Source organism: Rhizophagus irregularis, chromosome 3, assembly GCF_026210795.1.
Source record: "Rhizophagus irregularis chromosome 3, complete sequence".
Taxonomy (NCBI): domain Eukaryota; kingdom Fungi; phylum Glomeromycota; class Glomeromycetes; order Glomerales; family Glomeraceae; genus Rhizophagus; species Rhizophagus irregularis.
The window spans coordinates 5,641,675-5,664,516 of NC_089431.1; the positions used below are offsets into that span (position 1 = coordinate 5,641,675).

General features: G+C 25.6%; 8 protein-coding genes across 8 annotated transcripts; 4 read left to right on the top strand and 4 right to left on the bottom strand.

Annotated features, from left to right (window-relative positions):
* Positions 1–654: 654 nt before the first annotated feature.
* OCT59_021352 (uncharacterized protein) lies at positions 655–1,196 on the top strand (the record flags this gene model as incomplete). The annotated part of the gene is made up of 2 exons (XM_066149816.1): positions 655–993; positions 1,091–1,196. The coding sequence occupies one exon, from the start codon at positions 655–657 to the stop codon at positions 961–963; it is 309 nt and encodes a 102-aa protein (XP_065990683.1). The 3' UTR covers positions 964–993; positions 1,091–1,196.
* A 449-nt stretch (positions 1,197–1,645) lies between these two features.
* On the top strand, positions 1,646–3,502 carry OCT59_021353 (uncharacterized protein). Its single transcript, XM_025331404.2, has one exon. It carries the CDS (start codon positions 1,729–1,731, stop codon positions 3,403–3,405), a length of 1,677 nt encoding a protein of 558 aa, XP_025188247.1. The 5' UTR covers positions 1,646–1,728; the 3' UTR covers positions 3,406–3,502.
* A 2,260-nt stretch (positions 3,503–5,762) lies between these two features.
* OCT59_021354 (uncharacterized protein) lies at positions 5,763–7,259 on the top strand. Its single transcript, XM_025313014.2, has 4 exons — positions 5,763–6,131; positions 6,209–6,405; positions 6,499–6,710; positions 6,805–7,259. The coding sequence occupies exons 1-4, from the start codon at positions 5,807–5,809 to the stop codon at positions 7,142–7,144; spliced, it is 1,074 nt and encodes a 357-aa protein (XP_025188246.1). The 5' UTR covers positions 5,763–5,806; the 3' UTR covers positions 7,145–7,259.
* A 437-nt stretch (positions 7,260–7,696) lies between these two features.
* Positions 7,697–8,935, bottom strand: OCT59_021355 (uncharacterized protein; the record flags this gene model as incomplete). Its single annotated transcript, XM_066149817.1, has 2 exons — positions 7,697–8,622; positions 8,890–8,935. 2 exons carry the CDS (start codon positions 8,933–8,935, stop codon positions 7,697–7,699), a joined length of 972 nt encoding a protein of 323 aa, XP_065990684.1.
* A 1,252-nt stretch (positions 8,936–10,187) lies between these two features.
* OCT59_021356 (uncharacterized protein) lies at positions 10,188–11,194 on the top strand (the record flags this gene model as incomplete). Its single annotated transcript, XM_066149818.1, has 9 exons — positions 10,188–10,235; positions 10,436–10,458; positions 10,568–10,578; positions 10,654–10,670; positions 10,769–10,799; positions 10,881–10,891; positions 10,943–10,973; positions 11,062–11,092; positions 11,188–11,194. 9 exons carry the CDS (start codon positions 10,188–10,190, stop codon positions 11,192–11,194), a joined length of 210 nt encoding a protein of 69 aa, XP_065990685.1.
* Positions 11,195–11,759: 565 nt separating this feature from the next.
* On the bottom strand, positions 11,760–13,708 carry OCT59_021357 (uncharacterized protein; the record flags this gene model as incomplete). Its single annotated transcript, XM_066149819.1, has 6 exons — positions 11,760–12,164; positions 12,324–12,557; positions 12,641–12,998; positions 13,066–13,250; positions 13,337–13,406; positions 13,478–13,708. The coding sequence occupies 6 exons, from the start codon at positions 13,706–13,708 to the stop codon at positions 12,049–12,051; spliced, it is 1,194 nt and encodes a 397-aa protein (XP_065990686.1). The 3' UTR covers positions 11,760–12,048.
* A 5,384-nt stretch (positions 13,709–19,092) lies between these two features.
* OCT59_021358 (uncharacterized protein) lies at positions 19,093–20,224 on the bottom strand (the record flags this gene model as incomplete). The annotated part of the gene is made up of 2 exons (XM_066149820.1): positions 19,093–19,694; positions 20,071–20,224. 2 exons carry the CDS (start codon positions 20,222–20,224, stop codon positions 19,093–19,095), a joined length of 756 nt encoding a protein of 251 aa, XP_065990687.1.
* A 1,313-nt stretch (positions 20,225–21,537) lies between these two features.
* On the bottom strand, positions 21,538–21,852 carry OCT59_021359 (uncharacterized protein; the record flags this gene model as incomplete). The annotated part of the gene is made up of 1 exon (XM_066149821.1): positions 21,538–21,852. The coding sequence occupies one exon, from the start codon at positions 21,850–21,852 to the stop codon at positions 21,538–21,540; it is 315 nt and encodes a 104-aa protein (XP_065990688.1).
* Positions 21,853–22,842: the final 990 nt, after the last annotated feature.

The following is a 22,842-nucleotide window of genomic DNA, read 5'->3' on the forward strand; positions in this document are numbered from 1 at the left end:
AAATTTTTAAAAGAACGACAACGACTTTGGATATTTAATTAAAGAATTTTGAGCTCACGCTCACGTAAACTGTTCAACAATTTCAAACAGAATAGCGTCAAGATTGGATTATTCTTGGATTCATCACAGATCCTAACGCGAATCCTAACGCGAACCCTAACGCGAACCCTAACGCGAAAGCATAAATAATTATAATGGATCATGCAAAATGTGTTGACCTCCATCAGCAGATATTTCTCACAGGATTAAATTAATTCATGATGTAGGATTAATTCATCATGACCGTTCAAGGTACGGAAATACAAATCTATTTAAGTAACAAATTTTGACCGAGCAATTATAATTAATAATAAAATACTGTTACAGGTATTCTTGGATTTTCGTGATTAAAATATACGAAAATATTCAATGATTTAATCTTGGAATTATTTTGTGGATAATTTCTTCGTGTCGACTTCCTATTTATGAGATGTAAATTATCTTTAGATATTTTTGATAAGGAATTGCGTCCTCCAAACATTATTGAAAGAATCACGAAATGTTGTGATTGTGATAAATTGGCGATAAAGAAGTTGAAGCAGACAAGACGGTGATTTAATGAAGGCACTGTCATTCGCATTAATTACAACGCCTCAAATTGATTAATTATCGTTCATGATATTATATCAATTTATTGTTGGTGATGAACTCTGTTCAATGGACTTTTCCGGACTTTTCTACCATAATCTAAGATCTAAGGGAAGAGAAAGGGATCAAAATGTTAAAAATGTTCAATTTGGTAAAAGTGTTGATCATCTTTATATATTTAACATCCATCTGTTACTTTTTCGTCTCATCTCAGAAATATTATTTTATATTTCATTGGCGTGTTATGATATGCCAATTTTTGGTATGAATTTACCTAATGTAACGAAGAACTTTCGAAAGAATCAGAATTTTAATTTACATATCAGAGAATTTTAAATCGGGTATAGATTGTAAGATTGTAAGATTGTAAGTATTTATTATGACCAAATTTTTTTTTGAATTAATTTTTTTTTTCAATTAAAGACCATTTATTTTTTTTTTACATCATAATCATAATCACTAGATGTATGGGAATCTGAGTTTTTTAAATCAGGATGAATAATACATAACATCTACCGTTATGGTTAAGGATATCTTGTGTCGATGAAATTTTTAGCAATTTTCGTAACGTAAGCGTATTTTAATTGTTTTTAAATTCAAATTCTTCTGATGTAACTATATTTGATGTACTATATAATAATAACATTGAATTTTAATAAATTTTTTAAATAAAATTCTTTATAAATTTATTTATATCAGAATCAATTTGATTCAAATAACTTGATCATAATTTAAAATGTTTGCCCATTATTTATAACAAAAGAAATTTATTTCATCCTATCATTATCATTATAATTTTAATAATTGTAATTCATTATTATAAAAAGACGTTATTGTGTTTATCAATCAACATTTTTATTCCTTAATTTCATACAATTACTGCGTGGTTATTGAACCACATGTGACAAAAAAAATTTCGATGATCTATTAAACTAAATCGGGAAACAAAAGATACAAAAGTAAAGTTATTATCGTACAAGTATGTGAAAAAAAAAAAATTTTTTTTTTTTATAAATACGTGTTATCTCAATTTTTTTTTGTTCTTAACGTTCTCAACAACAAAAAAAAAATAAAATTTTTTTCTAATATATACAAAAAAAAATGCAATCATTAGATCATCGAGAAAATGGGAATGAAGCAATTAAAAGAGGAGATTATATTTCAGCATGGGAACATTATACTGAAGGACTTAAATTAACACCAAAAGATCCTTACCTTTGGTGTAATAGAGCTTTCGCATGTCTTAAAGCCGGATATCCTGAATTAGCATTACATGATTCAGCAAATTCAGAAAATATTTTAACAGAATATCCAGAACAAGATTTTAAAGATAATATTGATTTATTTAAATTAAAACTTAAAGGAAAATATCGTATAGGAGAAGCATATGGTGTTTTAGGATTACCTAAACATGCAGCATTTGAATATAAAGCTTGTATGGATTTAGCTAAAAAAGAAGATCCATCAATGAAATCTTATACTAAAAATGATTTTAATATTTGGGAAAAGAAGAAAGAGGATTATTATAAGACTTCATTATTACATGATCAATTTATACAAACTTGTCAAATAACTGAAGCGAAAAAGAGGCATGGATTTTATAAATTTGAAGGAAAATATCCTTGGGATAAAAGAAATGAAGAACGAACATCTGAAAAAATGATAGAAAAACTTCAACAAAAACTTGATTCTGCTAGTAATTTTTTACTTAGGATATCCAAAATTCGTTTTAATGATTCTGATTCAGAACAATTAGGATTGGTAGTAAAGACAACAATTAATAAATCTCGTCTAACACTTCAAGAAGATCCTTTTTTAACGGCTCATAATTATTATGTATTTCGATGTGATTATTGTTTTCAAGAATTAAATGAACCAGGATCTACACCTTACGAATCACTTAATTTATATGAAAAACCAAAGAAAGTGGATCCTTATTATTGTCCAAAAAGATCTTGTGAGGAAGTTTTTTGTAGTGAAAGATGTTATAATTTATCATTAAATTTATATCATAAATCTCTTTGTGGAAAGGATAAAGAAATTAAAGAAATTGTTGATATTATTAATTCCGACAATATCGGAGTTTTACATCATTTAATGTTAACGGTTAGAATTTTCGCGGTAGCAAAAATTCGAGATATTTGTCCATTAGATGTTGAAGAAATTAAACATTTATGTAGATTTACACCAGTATCAACACCATTTAGAGGAAAGATGATTTATGATCCATCATTTTATGAAATTTATTTGAATATTTTACGTATAATAGAAGTTTCTAGATTTGATTTACGATATGATTATTGGATTTTTATTACAGTAATTAATATGGTATTACCGAATTCATTTCCTGGACCTGGAGATTCAGATGTGATAGATACATTAGCACTTTATCCATTATCATCATTAGTTAATCATTGTTGTATACCAAGTTTCTTTGATGCACAATATTTATCACAAGATTATGATTCAAGTCCTGGACCAATTCGTGATAATATAAGAATGAGATGTAAAATTGATGATGTTGATAATTTATTTCATCCAGCAAGAATATTTTTTGTTCCTTCAAGAGAAATTGAAGAAGGTGAACAAGTTCTTAAAAGTTATTGTGATCCTAGACAACGTATAATCGAAAGACATAATGGATTAGTTACTACTTTTGGTTTTATATGTAAATGTGAAAGATGTGTATATGAAAATGGTGAAGCTAATCAAGAACCGGTTAATTGGCATTTTCATTTTCCGGTAATTCCTGATTGGGTTAAAAAATATGATAATTAAATATATTATTTTTTGATATGTATTGTTGGTACAGTATATCGAATTTATCGATGATATTATTTTTTTATTATTGTTTTTATTTTTTATGGATTAATTAATTAATTATAAATAAATTTATAAGATTTTGAAAAAAAAAAATTTCTTTTTTTCATTTATTATTTAAATTGAGAGGGACGTTAATTATATAATATACATGTACTGTACTGTATATACTGTATGCGTGATTGAGGATTCACTTACTAAATTAAATTTCTATCATTAGAGTTTATTTGAATCGAACTTTGATGGTGGTTTTTAAGATGAATTTCTGGCGAATTATATCAAGGACCAAATGTTTAGTCAAAATAAATTGAAATACATCTTGATCAAAATTAACCGTAACCTGTAGACGATCCAACGGATATGAAAGCTTACGCTACATTTCTTAAATCATAACGTACATCAAAGGTTATTTAAAAAATTAATTTAATTAATTTTACGAATAAAATTTTTTACGACCTCCAATCGGTAACAAGCAATTGATTAAATAAAATCTGTAGCTAGTTAATTCCAAATTTACTTTCCTATCAAGTCAATGTACTAGTAATTATGAAATTCTCCTTCCTTAGACCGTGCTTTAACGAAGATTTATTAAAGAAAAAGGACATAAATAAGTTTTATAACGTAAAATTATTGCGGATGATGACTGATTCTTACAATATCTCGCAAAATTTATTAAGATTAACGTAACGTTAATAATAATAGTGTATATTCTAATTTCTAATCTCTTTCTTAACACTTTTACTAAATAAACGAGTAATTGTAAACTAAATTGGATTTTTAAAAAATTTTAGTATGACGAAATTTTTTTTCTATTTAAATTTATTACCTTTGTAATAATTTGTTAAATACTTTCATATTTATATAAGTTCTTTCTTTTGCAAGGGCTAATTGCGCGACGCACGGCTGAATTCACGTTTACATATTTTAAAAGATTCACAATTAATTTAATTAATTTTCTATTGGATCAGGTCAAGCCAAATTCGGATCGGAAATTCAAGTATATTCTCATATTGATAAATATCTAAACTATATATTGATTTAATTTTATATGATTCAAATGTTATAGCTTCAGTTTCAAATTCTATATTAATAAAATTATTTTGCTATTTTAAACTTATGATGTTTATTTTATATTAAAACGCGTGCTTGTCAATTGTTGTATAATTTTAATTTTATTTCTAATTTTAATTTTAGATTCAAATGTCGGAATCAGATAATACTGTATGTCTGTATCTATTGTAGTATGTATTGTATTATATATACATCATGAAAGATCTTAAATCATAGAATGTTATTCATAAAGTAAATTAAACAAAATTACAAGTCGGTTATCCGAAAATCATGATAGAAAATCATGTCAAATAATGTATAGCAATAACATTCCCCACCTTCGCAAATTTTATATTAATAATTTAATTTTACTTTTTTTTTTTTTAATAATTAAAAACTTTTAAATTTTAATCCGTTATAATTCATCTAAATAAAAGAATTTTTTAATACTTTCGAAATTAATTTATTTGACTTTTTTTTTAAAAAAAAATATTATCTCCTTTTTGGCATACCAAAAATGGAATAGTTATTTCTTATTTCTGAAAATTTACTTTATCAGTTATAAAATAAAAAATTTTTATTTTTTATATTGATCTGATCAAATATTATCATAACTTTATACAGCAACTGTACATCAAGTAGTTTGATACTAGATTGATAAATTTTACGAAACCCTCCACATTTCTCAATCTAATTAAATTCTATCATTACTATTGGAATTAATAAACTAAACGAATACAAATATTATAGTATTATAATATTGTACAATTTATTTTAATTAATTTGGCCATTAATTATTAAAAGAGTTTCGCGATATATTTATTTATCTTCTGCTAGAATAAAAAAAATATGCCGTTCGACTCAACAATGATAAAATATGAAAATTAAATAATAAAAATATTTATTCGATATAAAATCTATGATAGTTCACGTGAAATAATTCTCTACGCATTCTTATTCTTATTACAATTACTATCAATTCATTATAGCCTTATTGCCTTATTGGTAGGGTTATCATTAAATTATTAATAAACAACGAAATTTGATATGATATATTATAAAGCTTACAAATAGATTAATAAGCTTTATTCAGTTTTGTATAGGCAATAAAATTAATAAGCGTATAATTTTTAGCCTCCTGCACTTTCACATGATAAAAGTTGTATATCCGTCCATCCGGAATCGGAAGTAATTTTTCCGTTTCATCTGTTGTCGATCCATTCGGTCAGTTATAAAATAGCGATCAAACAAAAAAATATAATTTTATTGATCAACATCTTTAAAAAATTCAAATTTTTTTTTAAAAAACATGTCTTCTTCTGAGGTATCAAATAACGGTGTAATTTTTACAAAAGGATTTGACTCTGGCCTTCCGGTAATTAATGAACACTTTAAAATTGCTGAGCGTAAGATCAACATTTCCTCAACAAAATTGGAAAAAGGTGAAATTTTGGTCAAAAATCTTTATATATCACTTGATCTTTATGTACTTTCGAGAATGAAATCAGGTGCGGTAAAAAGTTATCTTGGGTTGTTTCCTATTGGATGTGTTTTGGAATCTGGTTGTATTAGTGTTGTAGTTAAAAGTAATAATGATCAATGGAAAGAAAGTGATTTATACTCAGGTGTTAGTGGTAAGTAATGAAAATTCTTTTTCGAGGTTAAAGCAAAAAAAAAATCAGCTAATAATTAAATTTTATCATGCATATAGGTTGGGAAGAATATACTAAAATTTCTCCTGAAGCAGCGAAACAAGCGTTGCCGGTTAAACAATATCTTAAAAATTCATTAGATAATGGTATTCCACTTAGTTATTCTCTTGGAATATTGGGTATGCCAGGTATGACTGCTTATGTCGGTTTAAATATGATTGGTAAACCAAAGAAAGGTGAAACAATATTTATTTCGGTAAGTTTTTTTTTAACATAACATCATTTTTTTATATAAATATGAAGAAAAAGATTTGTTTTTATTTTTTCGTCTCCTTTCTAAATTATATAGACCGCTGCGGGAGGTGTTGGTCAAGTTGTGGGTCAAATTGCTAAATTGAAGGGATTAAAAGTTGTTGGATCAACTGGTGATGATAATAAAGTTAATTATTTAATAAATGAATTAAAATTTGATCATGCTATAAATTATAAAAAAGTTGATATTGGTCAAACTTTAAAAGATCTCTGTCCTGAAGGAATTGATATTTTTTTTGATAATGTTGGGTAAATATCATTTTTTTTTTAAAAAAAATTATTAATTATTATTATTTTTACAAAAATTTTTTATTGATATTTTTTTTTCCTTTCTCTTTTATAGTGGTGAAACACTTGATAAAGTTTTGCCAATTTTAAATGAGGATGCACGTGTAATTTCATGTGGAATGACTTCTCAACTTAATACAGAATCAGCATATGGTGTTAAAAATCTTACAGTAATTATACCAAAAAGTATTTTAATTCAAGGATTTATCGTATTTAGGCATTATGATGAATATCATGATTCATTTCAAAAGGAAATGTTACAATGGTTAAAAGAAGGTAAATTAAAATACAAGGAAAATATTGTTAATGGTATTGAAAATGCTCCTCAAGCTTATTTGGATTTATATAATAGTAAAGGTTTTGGTAAATATTCTGTTAAAGTTAGTGATTTGTGAAATTTTATTTTAGTAAAGCTGATTAATTTAATAGATATATAAATGTTTATAAATTTGGAAAAATATTTAATATTTTTACTTTAATAAATAAATATAACTTGGCGTGAAACTTGAACTTTTTGATGAGGTATACATATGTATACGTATTTTTTACAATTGCTATAACAATAAAGAATAATTGTATTATAAAAATGGTAAAATAAGATGTTACTTAATGAAAATTCTTTTCCTGATTTTTTCTTACAACGAAACAAACTCATACAGTTAATATCATTTCTATACTAGTTTTACTCTTGAGTAATCATGGCGCGGTGTTAAATAAATTTATATTATTGACAAGCAATCACCCATTATTGTACTATTTGTAAAATTTGGTTTCCATGTCAAACGTTAAATGAATGAAATTTTTCAAAAGTCGACATCGAAAACGTTTATTATAGAAAAATAAATAGTAAAATTATTCAAGAAATTTGAATAAAATTAGTTTATTAATCATTTAATAGCAGAAATTAACTAATATTTAAACCATACGGTATACACATGAAAAGATTACTATAACTTATTTTCATATTCTTCATATAATTTAAATGCTTTAATTTTATCTTTTTCAGTTCCTATTCCATTTTCATAACAATATCCAAGATCATATAATGAGTAAATATGGCCTCTTTCTACTAATTCCTTGTATAATGCAAATGCCTTAATTTCATCTTTATTGGTTCCTATTCCATATTGATAACATTCTCCAAGATTATTCATTGAAGTAATATGACCATTTTCAGCTGCTTTTTTATATAATTTAAATGCTTCAATTTCATCTTTTTCAGTTCCTATTCCATGTTGGTAGCAATAACCAAAATCATTCATTGAATCAAAATATCCTTTCTCAGCTGCTTCTTTATATAATTCAAATGCTTTGATTTCATCCTTCTTGGTTCCAATTCCATAAAAATAGTGTTCACCAAGTTGATATATTGACTGAATAATACCTTTTTCAGCTGCTTCTTTATATAATTCAAATGCTTTAATTTCATCCTTCTTGGTTCCAATTCCATAAAAATAGTGTTCGCCAAGTTGATATATTGACTGAACAATACCTTTTTCAGCTGCTTCTTTGTATAATTCAAATGCTTTGATTTCGTCTTTTTCAGTTCCTATTCCATTTCTATAACAATAGCTAAGATTTAGTATTGCATCAATTTCATCCTTTTCAGCAGCTTCTTTGTATAATTCAAATGCTCTAGTTTCATTTTTTTCAGTTCCTATTCCATTTCTATAACAATATCCGAGATTATTCATTGCTATAGTGTTGCCTTTTTCAGCTGTTTCCTTATATAACTCAAATGCTTTAACTTCATCTTTTTCAGTTCCTATTCCATTAAAATAGCATTTTCCAAGATTTAATAATGCAAGTATATCACCTTTTTTAGCTGCTTCCTTGTATAATTCAAATGCTTTAATTTTATCTTTTTCAGTTCCTATTCCATTTTGATAACAATATCCAAGATTATTTATTGCTATAGTGTTGCCTTTTTCAGCTGCCTCTTTGTATAGTTCAAATGCTTTAGTTTCATTTTTTTTAATTCCTATTCCATAAAAATAATGTTGTCCAAGTTGATAAATTGCATTAATATTACCTTTTTCAGCTGCTTCTTTGTATAATTTAAATGCTTTAGTTTCATCTTTTTCAGTTCATATTCCATTAAAATAACAATTTCCAAGATTATTTATTGCTATAATATCACCTTGTTCAGCTGCTTCTTTGTATAATTCAAATATTTTAATTTCCATTTTTTCAGTTTCTGTTCTGTTTTGATAACAATATCCAAGATTATTTATTGCTATAATATCACCTTTTTCAGCTGCTTCTTTGTATAATTCAAATGCTTTAGTCTCATCTTTTTCAGTTCCTGTTCCATTAAAATAACAATTTCCAAGATTATTTATTGATTTAGTATTGCCTTTTTCAGCTGCTTCTTTGTATAACTCAAATGCTTTGGTTTCATCCTTTTCAGTTCCTATTCCATAAAAATAACAATATCCAAGATCATTTATTGCTTTAATATTACCTTTTTCAGCTGCTTCTTTGTATAATTCAAATGTTTTAGATTCATTTTTTTCAGTTTCTATTCCATTTTGATAACAATACCCAAGATTATTTATTGTTCCATTAAAATAACAATTTCCAAGATTATTTATTGCTATAATATCACCTTTTTCAGCTGCTTCTTTGTATAATTCAAATGCTTTGATTTCGTCTTTTTCAGTTCCTATTCCATTTCTATAACAATAGCTAAGATTTAGTATTGCATCAATTTCATCCTTTTCAGCAGCTTCTTTGTATAATTCAAATGCTCTAGTTTTATTTTTTTCAGTTCCTATTCCATTTCTATAACAATATCCGAGATTATTCATTGCTGGAGTACTGCCCTTTTCAGCTGCTTCTTTGTATAATTCAAATGCTTTAGTTTCATCTTTTTCAGTTCCTATTCCATCAAAATAACAATCTCCAAGATCATTTATTGCTTTAATATTACCTTTTTCAGCTGCTTCTTTGTATAATTTAAATGCTTTAGTATCATTCTTTTCGGTTCCTATTCCATTTCTATAACAATCTCCAAGATTATTCATTGCACTAGTACTGCCTTTTTCTGCTGCTTCTTTGTATAATTCAAATGCTTTAGTTTCGTCTTTTTCAGTTCCTACCCTATGAAAACACAATTTCCATAAAATGTATGTAAAAAAATGTTATTTGACCATTATTATTCGAAAAATCATTATTTGTTTATAATTTAAACATAATTTTATTTGATATAATATTAAATATTCGTAAGTTGTATTGTAAACATAAACAAGCATTAACTTAACGTACAAATGATGTTCAAATAACATGTTTAAACATGCAATCATTACATAATAAGGTCAATTTCGTATAGTAAATTCCTATTGTAAAATTTATGACTTTTATTATTTCTTTTTATATTGTCATTTTTTGACAGGTTTGCTTGATTATTATCTTTTCCAACATTTGTCTTTTTACATGATGATCTACGAAGTACAAAAATTTCGGTCATATGACTTTGGCTTCGAAGTATAGGCAATGATTATCACGTGTATATGTGATAATCTTTTTTAAACTTTTTTTTATTTAATTGATACGGGTTTTAGATAAAGTTTCATTTCGGCTTCGAAACTTTAAAAAAATGTTTTTAAAGCTTTCGCTTTGAAACTTCTATATTAAAAAAGAAATATTTTTTATTTTTTATTTTTTTTTCCTTTTATTTGTTTCAGCTTCAGTTCTTGGTGTTAGATAGGTGAGTTCCGAATAACACTTAATTGGAAACTTTGTAATTTTTTTTAAAAAAAAATAATTTTAGTTTTTTTTCTATTTCGTAAGTCGTAAGTTTCGGCTTTGGTTCTTAGACTTTGGATAGGTGAGTTTCGAAGATTTTGCTCAAAACTTTTTTATTAAAAAAAAAGTTATTTTTTTTTCTTTTTTTATTTTGTAGGTTTTAGCAGTTCTTGGGTGTTGGATAGGTGAGTTTCATTTCGAATAACACTTCGAAACATTTTTTTTTTTAAAAAAAATAATTTAATTAATTAATTTTTTTTTCTATTTTGTAGGTTTCATCTCTGGTTCTTGGACATTGGATAGGTGAGTTTCGTTTTGAATAACACTCAAAATTATTTTTTTTAAAAAAAATAATTTAATTAATCTTTTTTTCTATTTTTGTAGGTTTGGCTCCAGTTTTTGGTGTTAGATAGGTGAGTTTCGAATGATTTTTTTTTATTTTGTAGGGTTTCGCTTCGGTTCTTTGGTATTGGATAGGTGAATTTCATTTCGAACAACACTTTGAAACTTTATTTTTTTTTTAAAAAAAAATAATTTAATTTATCAATTTTTTTCTATTTTGTAGGTTTTAGCTCTGGTTCTTGGGCATTGGATAGGTGAGTTTTGTTTCAAATAACACTTCGAAACTATTTTTTTTTTAAAAAAAATAATTTAATTAATTAATCTTTTTTTCTTTTTTTCTATTTTGTAGGTTTTGACTCCAGTTCTTGGTGTTAGATAGGTGAGTTTCGAATGATTTTTTTTTTATTTTGTAGGTTTTCGCTTCGGTTCTTTGGTATTGGATAGGTGAATTTCATTTCGAACAACACTTTGAAACTTTATTTTTTTTTTAAAAAAAAATAATTTAATTTATCAATTTTTTTCTATTTTGTAGGTTTTAGCTCTGGTTCTTGGGCATTGGATAGGTGAGTTTCGTTTCAAATAACACTTCGAAACTATTTTTTTTTTAAAAAAAATAATTTAATTAATTAATCTTTTTTTCTTTTTTTCTATTTTGTAGGTTTTGACTCCAGTTCTTGGTGTTAGATAGGTGAGTTTCGAATAACACTTTGAAACTTTATTATTTTTAAAAAAAAAATTTAATAAATTTTTTTTTTCTATTTTGTAGATTTTGCTTCAGTTCTTGGGTGTTGGATAGGTGAGTTTCGTTTTGAACAACACTTCGAAACTATTTTTTTTAAAAAAAATTTAATTTATTAATTTTTTTATGGACAGGTTGAATATCATCTTGCTTACGAACTTGATAAAGTAACTTATATGTTGGGAGTGCATGATGCATTTGCTATAGACCATTGTGTAGATTAAAACGTGATAGATAAGGATGTAGATTATACGGATGATGAATAATAGAATGGGTTATATATATACTACTAGTGAATAGTACATTTAATAAGCAAATAATTTACATTTAAATTACAAACATAAAACGGATGGGCCCATTTTTCCGTATATTTAACATTTAAAATACATATATAAAATGGTTAATTACTAGACATCTATATAACCGTTATTTATCAATTATTTACTATTACATTTTACGGACAATTAATTTTTATAGGGCTATCCCATAAAAATAATGTCGTCCGAGTTGATAAATTGCATCAATATTACCTTTTTCAGCTGCTTCTTTGTATAATTCAAATGCTTTAGTTTCATTCTTTTCAGTTCCTATTCCATCAAAATAACAATTTCCAAGATTATTTATTGCTTCAATAACACCTTTTTCAGCTGCTTCTTTGTATAATTCAAATGCTTTGGTTTCATCCTTTTCAGTTCCTATTCCATAAAAATAATGTTGTCCGAGTTGATAAATTGCATTAATATTACCTTTTTCAGCTGCTTCTTTGTATAATTCAAATGCTTTGGTTTCATCTTTTTCAGTTCCTGTTTCATCTTGGAAATAGTTTTCAAGAGTATCTATTGCAATAATACCACTTTTTTCTGATGCCACTTCGTGTGATTCAAATGCTTTAATTTCATTTGTATTCAAATTGATTGATTTAAGGTCAGAAAATACTTTTTGCATATCTGGTCTATCATCTGGATTATTTTGCCAACATTCTAAAATATATTGGAATTAAAATTAAATTAGTTTTATACTAATAAACTAAATGCAAGATACTGAAACTAATAGCTATATATACCTTTATAAATATTAAGATAATCAATTGGTGTATTAGGAATTGGTGATTCTCTTTTTCCATTTGAAATTTCCAGCATTAATTTAAGCCTAAGATAAAATTTATCATAAGATTTAAATGGTTTTTCTCCAGATGATATCTCCCATAGAAGTACTCCAACACTATACACGTCTGATTTTTTATTAGGTCTATAATGATAACTATAATTATCATTATTTGTCTGCTCTTGAAAATGTTGTGGGTCAATATAAGGAACTATTCCAAAAATATCTTTTTGAGTTGATACTTCAGCCAATCTACGTGAAAGTCCAAAGTCCGCTAATTTTATTGTATTCTGATGAATAAGTATATTATCTGAATGCTATTTATAGAGTAAACCAAATTAATATATGTTTAAATAAAAAAATCAAAGTTAACAAAATACATACTAGATCACAATGAATAATGTCATATTGATGTATACATGATACTGCATCAGCAATTTGAATAGCAAACTGCAATTTCATATTCCAACCTAATTTAACAAAATTATCTTTTAAATAATTTCCCAATGTCCCACTATCCGCAAATTCAAGAATAAGTAAATAATTTGAATCTATATTATCTTCATTATCTAAATTAAAAAATAAGAGGTAAATTAGTAGTTTATCAATAAATTTGATTTTTTATTAAACAAAGATCAGCATCATTAATACCTACTTTTTCTTTCGGTAATACCAAAGAATTTAATAATGTTTGTGTGAAAACTAACTCTATGTAATAATTTTATCTATGCATCAAAAAAATTTTTATTTAGCTAAATATCAAGAGTTGACAATATTTAAATAAAATGTTATGTACCTCATTAATAATTTCTTTCATAATAAGACTATTATTACTGAAAGATTTTAATGCAACAATAGTATTTGAATCTCCCCAAGTAGCTTGACGTACGTTGCTAAATGCCCCACAACCTATAACTTTAGTATTTTTAAATTCAGTATAATCGTAGTAGTTAATGTAGCCACCGGAAACTCCATCCTTAAACCATTGAATCTGATTGTCTAGATTATTATTAGAACTGCTTGTCATATTTTACAAAGGATATTTAAATATAACAAACAACAAATATCCGAACGAGTATTCATTTATATATTACTTAATTTGCAGATCAAGTGATCGACCTTTGAGGTGAACTATAAAATTGCATTTACTAAAATAAATGACATAAACTACTCTAAATAAAACAAAATAAAATAAAATGATGTTATTCAAGTAGGTTATAGAGCTTCGATTAAAATATTGTTTAGAAACTTCATAAACTCTATAATAACGATAATTCTTCCATGGGAAAACAAAGCGAGGATCGCTCAGGAATATGACGTCGGGTTTTGCAAAAAAGGAAGCAGAAAAGTTGATCAAACTTAATTAAAGTTTAAGAAGACAAATAAGGAAAGAAAGGGGTACAAAGAAAAAAATATCACGAGCGCGGAAAAAAAATTAGCGATACCGGGAAATTCGGAAAAAAATAAAAATTAATAATGATCAATGGATTTAGTGAAACAACACGGGACATAATCTTTTGATATACCAGCAAGTGATTGATGCTATAAATTATAAAAAAGATAGGTCTAGTAGAACGTTTACGTATCAAGCAATCATCAGAAGAAAATATCAGTCCGTTAGGTTAACATCAATCTAAATAATTATCATGAAGGACGTTTTTTGAATATAAAGAATTGCAAGCCCAGTAAATAGTTTTTGTATAAATTTGTACCAAATGGGCTCATCCATATATAATTGGCGCTAGATTGGCTTAAATTTGGATTATTTTTTGCATAAATTTGAGCTAATTTCGAGCCAATGAGCCCGTTTGGCATAAATTTATACAAAACTATTTACTGGGTACGTTTATTATGTAATCAATTATAAATTGATTCAAGGTAGATGCCTCGCAAGAGAAATAGGGTTAAAAGGGATTAAAGAAAAATGCCAGTGAAAAACCAATAAAATTTTAAAGTCAGGCATCTTAAATGACGTACAGGAAAATAGTGAGGTTTGGTAAACAAAGGGTTTTCTTGGACGAACATTCAATAGGAACAGTAGATGATGGAAAAATGAACAGATACCCTATAAAAAAGGAATGTTTAGAATATATACGTAAAATATACAATATACATAAAATGTCTATAGAATGTCCATAAAATATATAAAAAATATACAAAATGGGCTCACTGTATATAAAATGTACAAAAAAGTATATGAGTCCGTCCCCTTTGCATATATCCTATGTATTCTATGGACATTCTATAGACATTTTATGTATAATGTACATTTTATGTTTATTTTATGTATGTTTTCTGAACATTCCTTTTTATAGGGATAAAAAGAACTAGAAGGCAACGAAAATACAGTATAATGGTATTAAAAATCTTATTCTAGATCATGTTTGGACATCATGATAAATATCATGATTAATTTTAAAAGGAAATGTCAAATATAAAATAATATTGTTGATGGATTTAAAAGCATAAAAATTCAGCCGAAGGCGCAGTAAATTTTCGGCTAACAACACCCAGCCAAAAAAAATTCATGTTGATCTTGAATATTTTATTGGTTCAACATCTAACTATTTTCGGCTGAATATTTTCGGCTAAATACACTTTTTTTAAATAATAGTGTAGTTAGCCGAAATATCCAAATAGCAAACATTGTTCATGTAACCTCCTAATTCACTTTATTATGGTCAATAGCACCCTCTTCAAATACATAATACATTTGTAAAGTTTAAAATCAATCTAAACTTGTTTAATTGGCTAAATTAATGATTTTCGAATCCATAATTCTGGCCGAAATTTTCTTAATTCTGGCCTAAAATTGGTTAAATTGAAAATTTCAGGTAAAATTATTTATATAAAATAATCTCCAAACTAAATATGGAATATATAACTTCTTGTCAGTCTCTAAGTGTTTATTGAAATATTTTTTCAAATGCTTTTTGTTTTTTGAGTTGGATCTTATCTAAAAATTAGTATATTAAAAATAAAAAAAATAATGCAAAAAACTTGAAATTTGTCAAAGTTAGTGAATATTATAAGACTTTAAATTAAAACAAAAAATATTTTTGCCATTGTATAATAAAAAAAAAAATAATAATGTACAGTACATATATTCTCAAATACAACTCAAATCCCTTAAAAAATTTTCCTTTTTTATTTTATTTGTATAATTGTGTTGTTATAGTTTTAATGGTTAAATAAACTATTCATTAATTTAAAGAACAATTAAATATTAAAAAAATTTCTTTTTTACAATTAAATTACTAAACATCTAATATTGAAGTATGATTGGACAGAAATAAATGAGTTAAAAATAACAAATATTTTGTAGTTTTATTTAATCAAAAATAATGCACTATCCAAAAATAAGTATATAGTAATGTTATGTACTTCTTGTTTCTATAATAAATGAAATTTTGTTATTATTTCATATTGACTGCCATTTGGATATTTCGGCTAACTACACTATTATATAAAAAAAAGTGTATATAGCTGAAAATATTCAGCCGAAAATAGTTAGATGTTGAACCAATAAAATATTCAGGATCAACATGAATTTTTTTTCGGCTGGCATGGGTGTTGTTAGCCGATGTAATGCTGTAGCATACCTAGTAAATTTATTAATTGTGGGGCGCAGTATTATATTTAATCTTAGTATATAAAATTTTAATTTATTTTTAGTTATATTTATAATTGGACCGAAAAGTCATTAAACTATTAGTCAGGTGAATCAAGAATAATTGGACCGAGAAGTCGTTAAACTATTAGTCACATGATTTAAGGATAATTATTGATTCGAGAGATATAGGATTAAGTAGATCATTACGTAAAGGGTATTACAAATCATAATTAAGAAGTTAATGACAATCTCATGGAAAATAGGAAATTATAAATATTTTGTGGAATTATTTTGAAAAAAATGGAAATACTTTTAAAGTAATGGAATTATTTTGGGAACTAAAATTAGGGATGGGCGTTAATTAACCATGGTTAATTAACTATGGTTAATTAACCGTTAATTATGTTACTTATAATTAGTTTAAAATGGTTAATTAACCGTTACTTTAAATCAACCAATAAAAATGCAGAATTTAAGTCATGTGATTTTAATTATAATTTGATAATTATTGGTAAAAAATGGTATAGTCTGTGATAGTGATAATAGTACTATACTTGAATTTGAATCAAATGTAATAAGTTTAGATGATGAAGAATAAATAAAATATATAAGATTTATTATAATCATTTTAATAAATAAATAAATTTTATTGTTTTATTTTATTATTTATAAAAAATTAATATATTAGTTAACTATAGGTTAATTAACCGTTAATTAACCGTTAATTAACCAGTTAATTAACCAAATTTATAATTAACCGTTACTTTCCCATCCCTAACTAAAATCCATGAAGTAAATTATGAATTTGGTGAAACATAAACAAGTTTAAATAGACGTAATATTTTGGTTTCCTGAAAAACAAGTGATAATTTCAAACTTTAAGAAATAAAAATGGTTAAGTATTCTAAATTCACCCTAATAATAATAATACGAATCTTTTAGCATTTTTCTTATGATGAAAAATTGCCACATTAAGTAAATTAATGGAATTAAAGGTTACTAATATGGGAAATTATCGCACTTTGAAATTTTAATATAATTAATTCATCTATTATTTAACAGTATTAAACCGAGCATATTATCGTATTTATTTATATTATTAATAAAGAGTTATTTTGTTAATACCTATGGTGGCAACGTGATTTATCACGGGCATAGGTGTTACACCGAAAATTTACTGCGCCTTCGGCTGAATTTTCGGCTAACTACACCATTATTTCTTGGATTTATATAATAGTAAAGGTTTTGGTAAATATTCTGCTAAAGTTAGTGATTTGTGAAATTTTAGTAAAGAAAAGGAAAATTGATTAATTTAATAGATATATAAATGTTATAATTTGGAAAAATATTTAATATTTTTACTTTATTATTATAGTAATTGTAAAAAAAAAATACGTGTACGTATACCCCATCAAAAAGTTCAAGTTTCACGCCAAGTTATATTTATTAAAGAATAAATTTATGCTCTCAAAAACAAGTTTTTCACCTTTATACTTCCTTATATTTTATATGTATTTTATAAATTCTTTTTATCTTTTTTATTTTCCCTATAAAAAAGGTTTGTGCTAAATTTGTGCCAAATGGGCTAATTATACAACATTTATTCGAAATTTGTACTAAAAAATAATATAAAATTTGAACAAATTCTAAACAAATATCGTATGATTAACCCATTTAGCACTAAGAAGTAACTTTATGAAAAATTATTGAAATTGTTTTTCCTGATTTTTTCTTATAACGAAACAAAACTCATAATTACAGTTAATATCATTTCTATACTAGTTCCACTTCAGCTGTGTGATGTGTTGAATAAATTATATTGTTGATAAGCAATCACCCATTATTGTAAATTTGGTTCCAATGTCAAACGTTAAATGACTGAAATTTTTCAAAAGTCGATATCAACAAAGTTTATTAGTATATCATGTGATATAATAAATTGACTCAAGCTGCTTAGTCACACGATCTGGTACAAAACTTTCTGATGCTTTGAGAACTTGAAATCGACTGAGACTTCAAGAAATTTACCTCATATTTCTCTCTCAACATTATTCAAATGTTCAAGCAATAAATAAATAGCAATTAATAAACAAAGTATCATAGTCATAGTGCAAAGAAAAAATTCAGAATTTGTTGCATTTGTTTTATCAAAGACATCTTCAGTACAGCAATTTTTGATGGGTGCTATAAGCTAATTTAGCTGTTTTCATTTAGCACAAGTGAGTTTGAATTCATTTTTATTACTCACAATTCCATATATAACTACAAAAAATTTATTAAGATATTTTGTCACAGACTTACAGTTTAGAAAAATTAATTACTGATTTTATAGGATTAAATAAATTTTTATAATGCAAAATTAAAATTACTGTTATATTAAAAAGAAAAATAAATAGTAAAATTATTCAGGCAATTTGAATAAAAATAGTTATTAATAATTTAATAGCAGAAATTAACTAGTAATATTTAAATTGCAAATATGAAATCATATTAAAAAAATGGATAAATCTAATTGTAACAGCCTGTTACGCGTCTTATTTGTAACAACCCCCAATTTTATCCAATTAAAATTTAAGATCGGGCGTAATGTAAACAAAAACAAAAGATCAGTCGTGTGTAACTAAGACAAAAGAATTTTTTAAAAAATTTCAAGAAACTGCTTATAACTTAAAATTTTGTCTATGAAACATTTGTGAAACACATATTAAATTTATTATTAAAAAAAAATAAAAAAAGGATGTTACAAATAAGATATGTAACAGCAGGCTGTTACAAATACATTTTTTCTAAAAAAATTACTATAACTTATTTTCATATTCTTCATATAATTTAAATGCTTTAATTTCATCTTTTTCAGTTCCTACTCCATTTTCATAACAATATCCAAGATCATATAGTGAGTAAATATGGTCTCTTTCTACTAATTCCTTATATAATGCAAATGCCTTAATTTCATCTTTATTGGTTCCTATTCCATATTGATAACATTCTCCAAGATTATTCATTGAAGTAATATGACCATTTTCAGCTGCTTTTATATATAATTTAAATGCTTTGGTTTCATCTTTTTCAGTTCCTATTCCATGTTGGTAACAATAACCAAGATCATTCATTGAATCAGAATATCCTTTCTCAGCTGCTTGTTTATATAATTCAAATGCTTTGATTTCATTCTTCTTGGTTCCAATTCCATAAAAGTAGTGTTCGCCAAGTTGATATATTGACTGAATAATACCTTTTTCAGCTGCTTTCTTGTATAATTCAAATGCTTTAGTTTCATCTTTTTCAGTTCCTATTCCATTTTTGTAACAATATCCAAGATTTAGTATTACATAAATTTCATCCTTTTCAGCTGCTTCTTTGTATAAATCAAATGCTTTAGTTTCATCTTTTTCAGTTCCTATTCCATTTTGATAACAATATCCAAGATTATTTACTGCTTCAATATCAACCTTTTCCAGCTGCTTCTTTGAATAATTTAAATGCTTTAGTTTCATCTTTTTCAGTTCCTATTCCATTTCTATAACAATATCCAAGATTTAGTATTGCATTAATTTCATCCTTTTCAGCTGCTTCTTTGTATAATTCAAATGCTTTAGTTTCATCCTTTTCAGTTCCTATTCCATTAAAATAACAATATCCAAGATCATTTATCGCTTTAATATGACCTTTTTCAGATGCTTCCTTATATAATTCAAATGTTTTAGTTTCATTTTTTTCAGTTCCTATTCCATTTTGATAACAATATCCAAGATTATTTATTGCATTAGTATCACCTTTTTCAGCTGCTTCTTTGTATAATTCAAATGTTTTAATTTCGTCTTTTTCAGTTCCTATTCCATTAAAATAACAATTTCCAGGATTATTTATTGCTATAATATCACCTTTTTCAGCTGCTTCTTTGTATAATTCATCATATCTCTGATACATATTTGGCATATAATAGTCATATAATTTTAACATTCAAAATAATATTTTTACCATGTCTCTAACATATAGTTACTATATAAAAATCAGATTTTTATATTATATGTTCAACATATTGTCAACATATAGATAACATAAATATCATATGTCTGGTATATTTTAAAAATATCGCTAACATATTTTTTATATTGATAGGGTTTCTGCAAAGTTTATTAAAGAATAAATTTATGCTCCCAAAAACAAGTTTTGCACCTTTATACTTCCTTATATTTTATATATATCTTATAAATCCTTTTTATCTTTTTTATTTTCCCTATAAAAAAGGTTTGTGCTAAATTTGTGCCAAACGGGCTAATTATACAACATTTATTCGAAATTTGTACTAAAAAATAATATAAAATTTGAACAAATTCTAAACAAATATCGTATGATTAACCCATTTAGCACTAAGAAGTTACTTTATGAAAAATTATTGAAATTGTTTTTCCTGATTTTTTCTTATAACGAAACAAAACTCATAATTAGAGTTAATATCATTTCTATACTAGTTTTACTCTTGAGTAATCATGGCGCAGTGTTAAATAAATTTATATTGTTGATAAGATTATTGTACCATTTGTAAAATTTGGCTCCCATGTCAAACGTTAATATAAATGAATGAAATTTTTCAAAAGTCGACATCGAAAACGTTTATTATATCATGTGATATAATAAATTGACTCAGTTGCTTAGTCACACGATCTGGTATAAAGTTTTCTGATGCTTTGTGAACTTGAAATTGACCGAGACTTTTTAGAAATTGATCTTTATGAAATTCATGTTTCTCTCCCAAATTTAATTGTTCAAGCAACAAATAAATAGCAAATAATAAACAAGTATTATAGTCATAATGTAATTTACTGCAGCAATTTTTGATGATGCTATAAATTAATTTAGCTGTTTTTCGTAAGTGAGTTTGTAAAATTTGCAATTATTAAATTTATCTTCACCACAAAAATTTTAGTAAATTAAAAAATTAATTTTATATACCAAAATGAAATGTAACTACAAAAAAATTATTAAGCTGTTTGTCACAGGCTTTAGTTACAGTTTAGAAGAGTTAATTACTGGTTTTATTTGAAAGGATTAATTGATACAGTAATAATTAAAAAATTTCATAATACAAAATTTTACTAGTATTACAGTTATAAAAAGAAAAATAAATAGTAAAAATTATTCAGGCAATTTGAATAAAATAGTTATTAATCATTTAATAGCAGAAATTAACTATATTTAAACCGTACAGTATACATATGAAATCCTATTAAAAAAAATTACTATAACTTATTTTCATATTCTTTATATAATTTAAATGCTTTATTTTCATCTTTTTCAGTTCCTACTCCATTTTCATAACAATATCCAAGATCATATAATGAGTAAATATGGCCTCTTTCTACTAATTCCTTATATAATGCAAATGCCTTAATTTCATCTTTATTGGTTCCTATTCCATATTGATAACATTCTCCAAGATTATTCATTGAAGTAATATGACCATTTTCAGCTGCTAGTTTATATAATAAAAATGCTTTAGTTTCATCTTTTTCAGTTCCTATTCCATGTTGGTAGCAATAATCAAGATCATTCATTGAATCAGAATATCCTTTCTCAGCTGCTTCTTTATATGCCGGTAGGTAGCAAGTAAGTAACGGAAATTGGCTAAGTAAGTAACGTAAAATTACTATTTTGGGTCAATTTACGTTACTCCCCTTATATAAGGCACGGAACGTAAAGTCAATTATATTTACTTTACGTTACTCCCCTTACTAATATAAACTTTGATTTATAGGATGCCTTGTGGAGCCTCAACACTTTTGATTCAATTAGTATCTCAAAATGGGTTATATAAAGTACTAACATCATCTGGGTTTTTCCAAATATTTCATCGGCTGATGGCTGATTTTTTAACTTAGCTAATTTTTGATTGGCTAAACTTAAAATTTTATTGCGAAGATATTTTTTTAAAATTTTTTTGCAGACATATTTATTCAAAATAATTTTATTTAATGAAATTTTATTTGCAAATATTAAAATTTAAGTCCCACATTTTCGATTTTAAAGAAAAAATTAAAATTTACTGTATTTATTTTTAATGAATTGATACAAATAAAAAATACTGTAATAACAATAAATAAAAAAGATAAGTAAATTACAATGATCAAGGAGAAAGATGCTAATAAAAAAAATGAAATAACAATGGAGTAATGGAAAGTAATAGAGGAAGAAAGGGAGTAAAAAAGAGTAATGAGAAGTGATAGAAAACAAAAAGGAGAAATAATGATGGATGATGAAAAAGAGTGATGGGAGACGAAAAGAAGTGATGGGAAGATGAAGAGGAGTGATGGGAGACAAAAAGAAGTGATGGGAGACAAAAAGAAATGACGGGAGACGAAAAGGAGTGATGGGAGACGAAAAGAAGTGATGGAGACAAAAAGAAATGATGGGAAGTAAACAGGAGAGATGGAAAATGAAAAGATGTAATAGAAATAATGAGAGACGAATAATGAGAAGTAATATGAGGTGAAAAATGATGAGAAACAAAAAATAAAAAAAAGATCATGATAGGGGGTTGGGTAATG

What these genes read in the sequence shown, in the direction of transcription:
- OCT59_021353 (XM_025331404.2), top strand. Translation starts at nt 1,729, where the DNA reads ATGCAATCATTAGATCATCGAGAAAATGGGAATGAAGCAATTAAAAGA.
- OCT59_021354 (XM_025313014.2), top strand. Translation starts at nt 5,807, where the DNA reads ATGTCTTCTTCTGAGGTATCAAATAACGGTGTAATTTTTACAAAAGGA. An exon ending in GTGAAACAATATTTATTTCG is followed by an intron (nt 6,406 to 6,498) that starts GTAAGTTTTTTT and finishes TAAATTATATAG; the next exon opens with ACCGCTGCGGGAGGTGTTGG. An exon ending in ATTTTTTTTGATAATGTTGG is followed by an intron (nt 6,711 to 6,804) that starts GTAAATATCATT and finishes TCTCTTTTATAG; the next exon opens with TGGTGAAACACTTGATAAAG.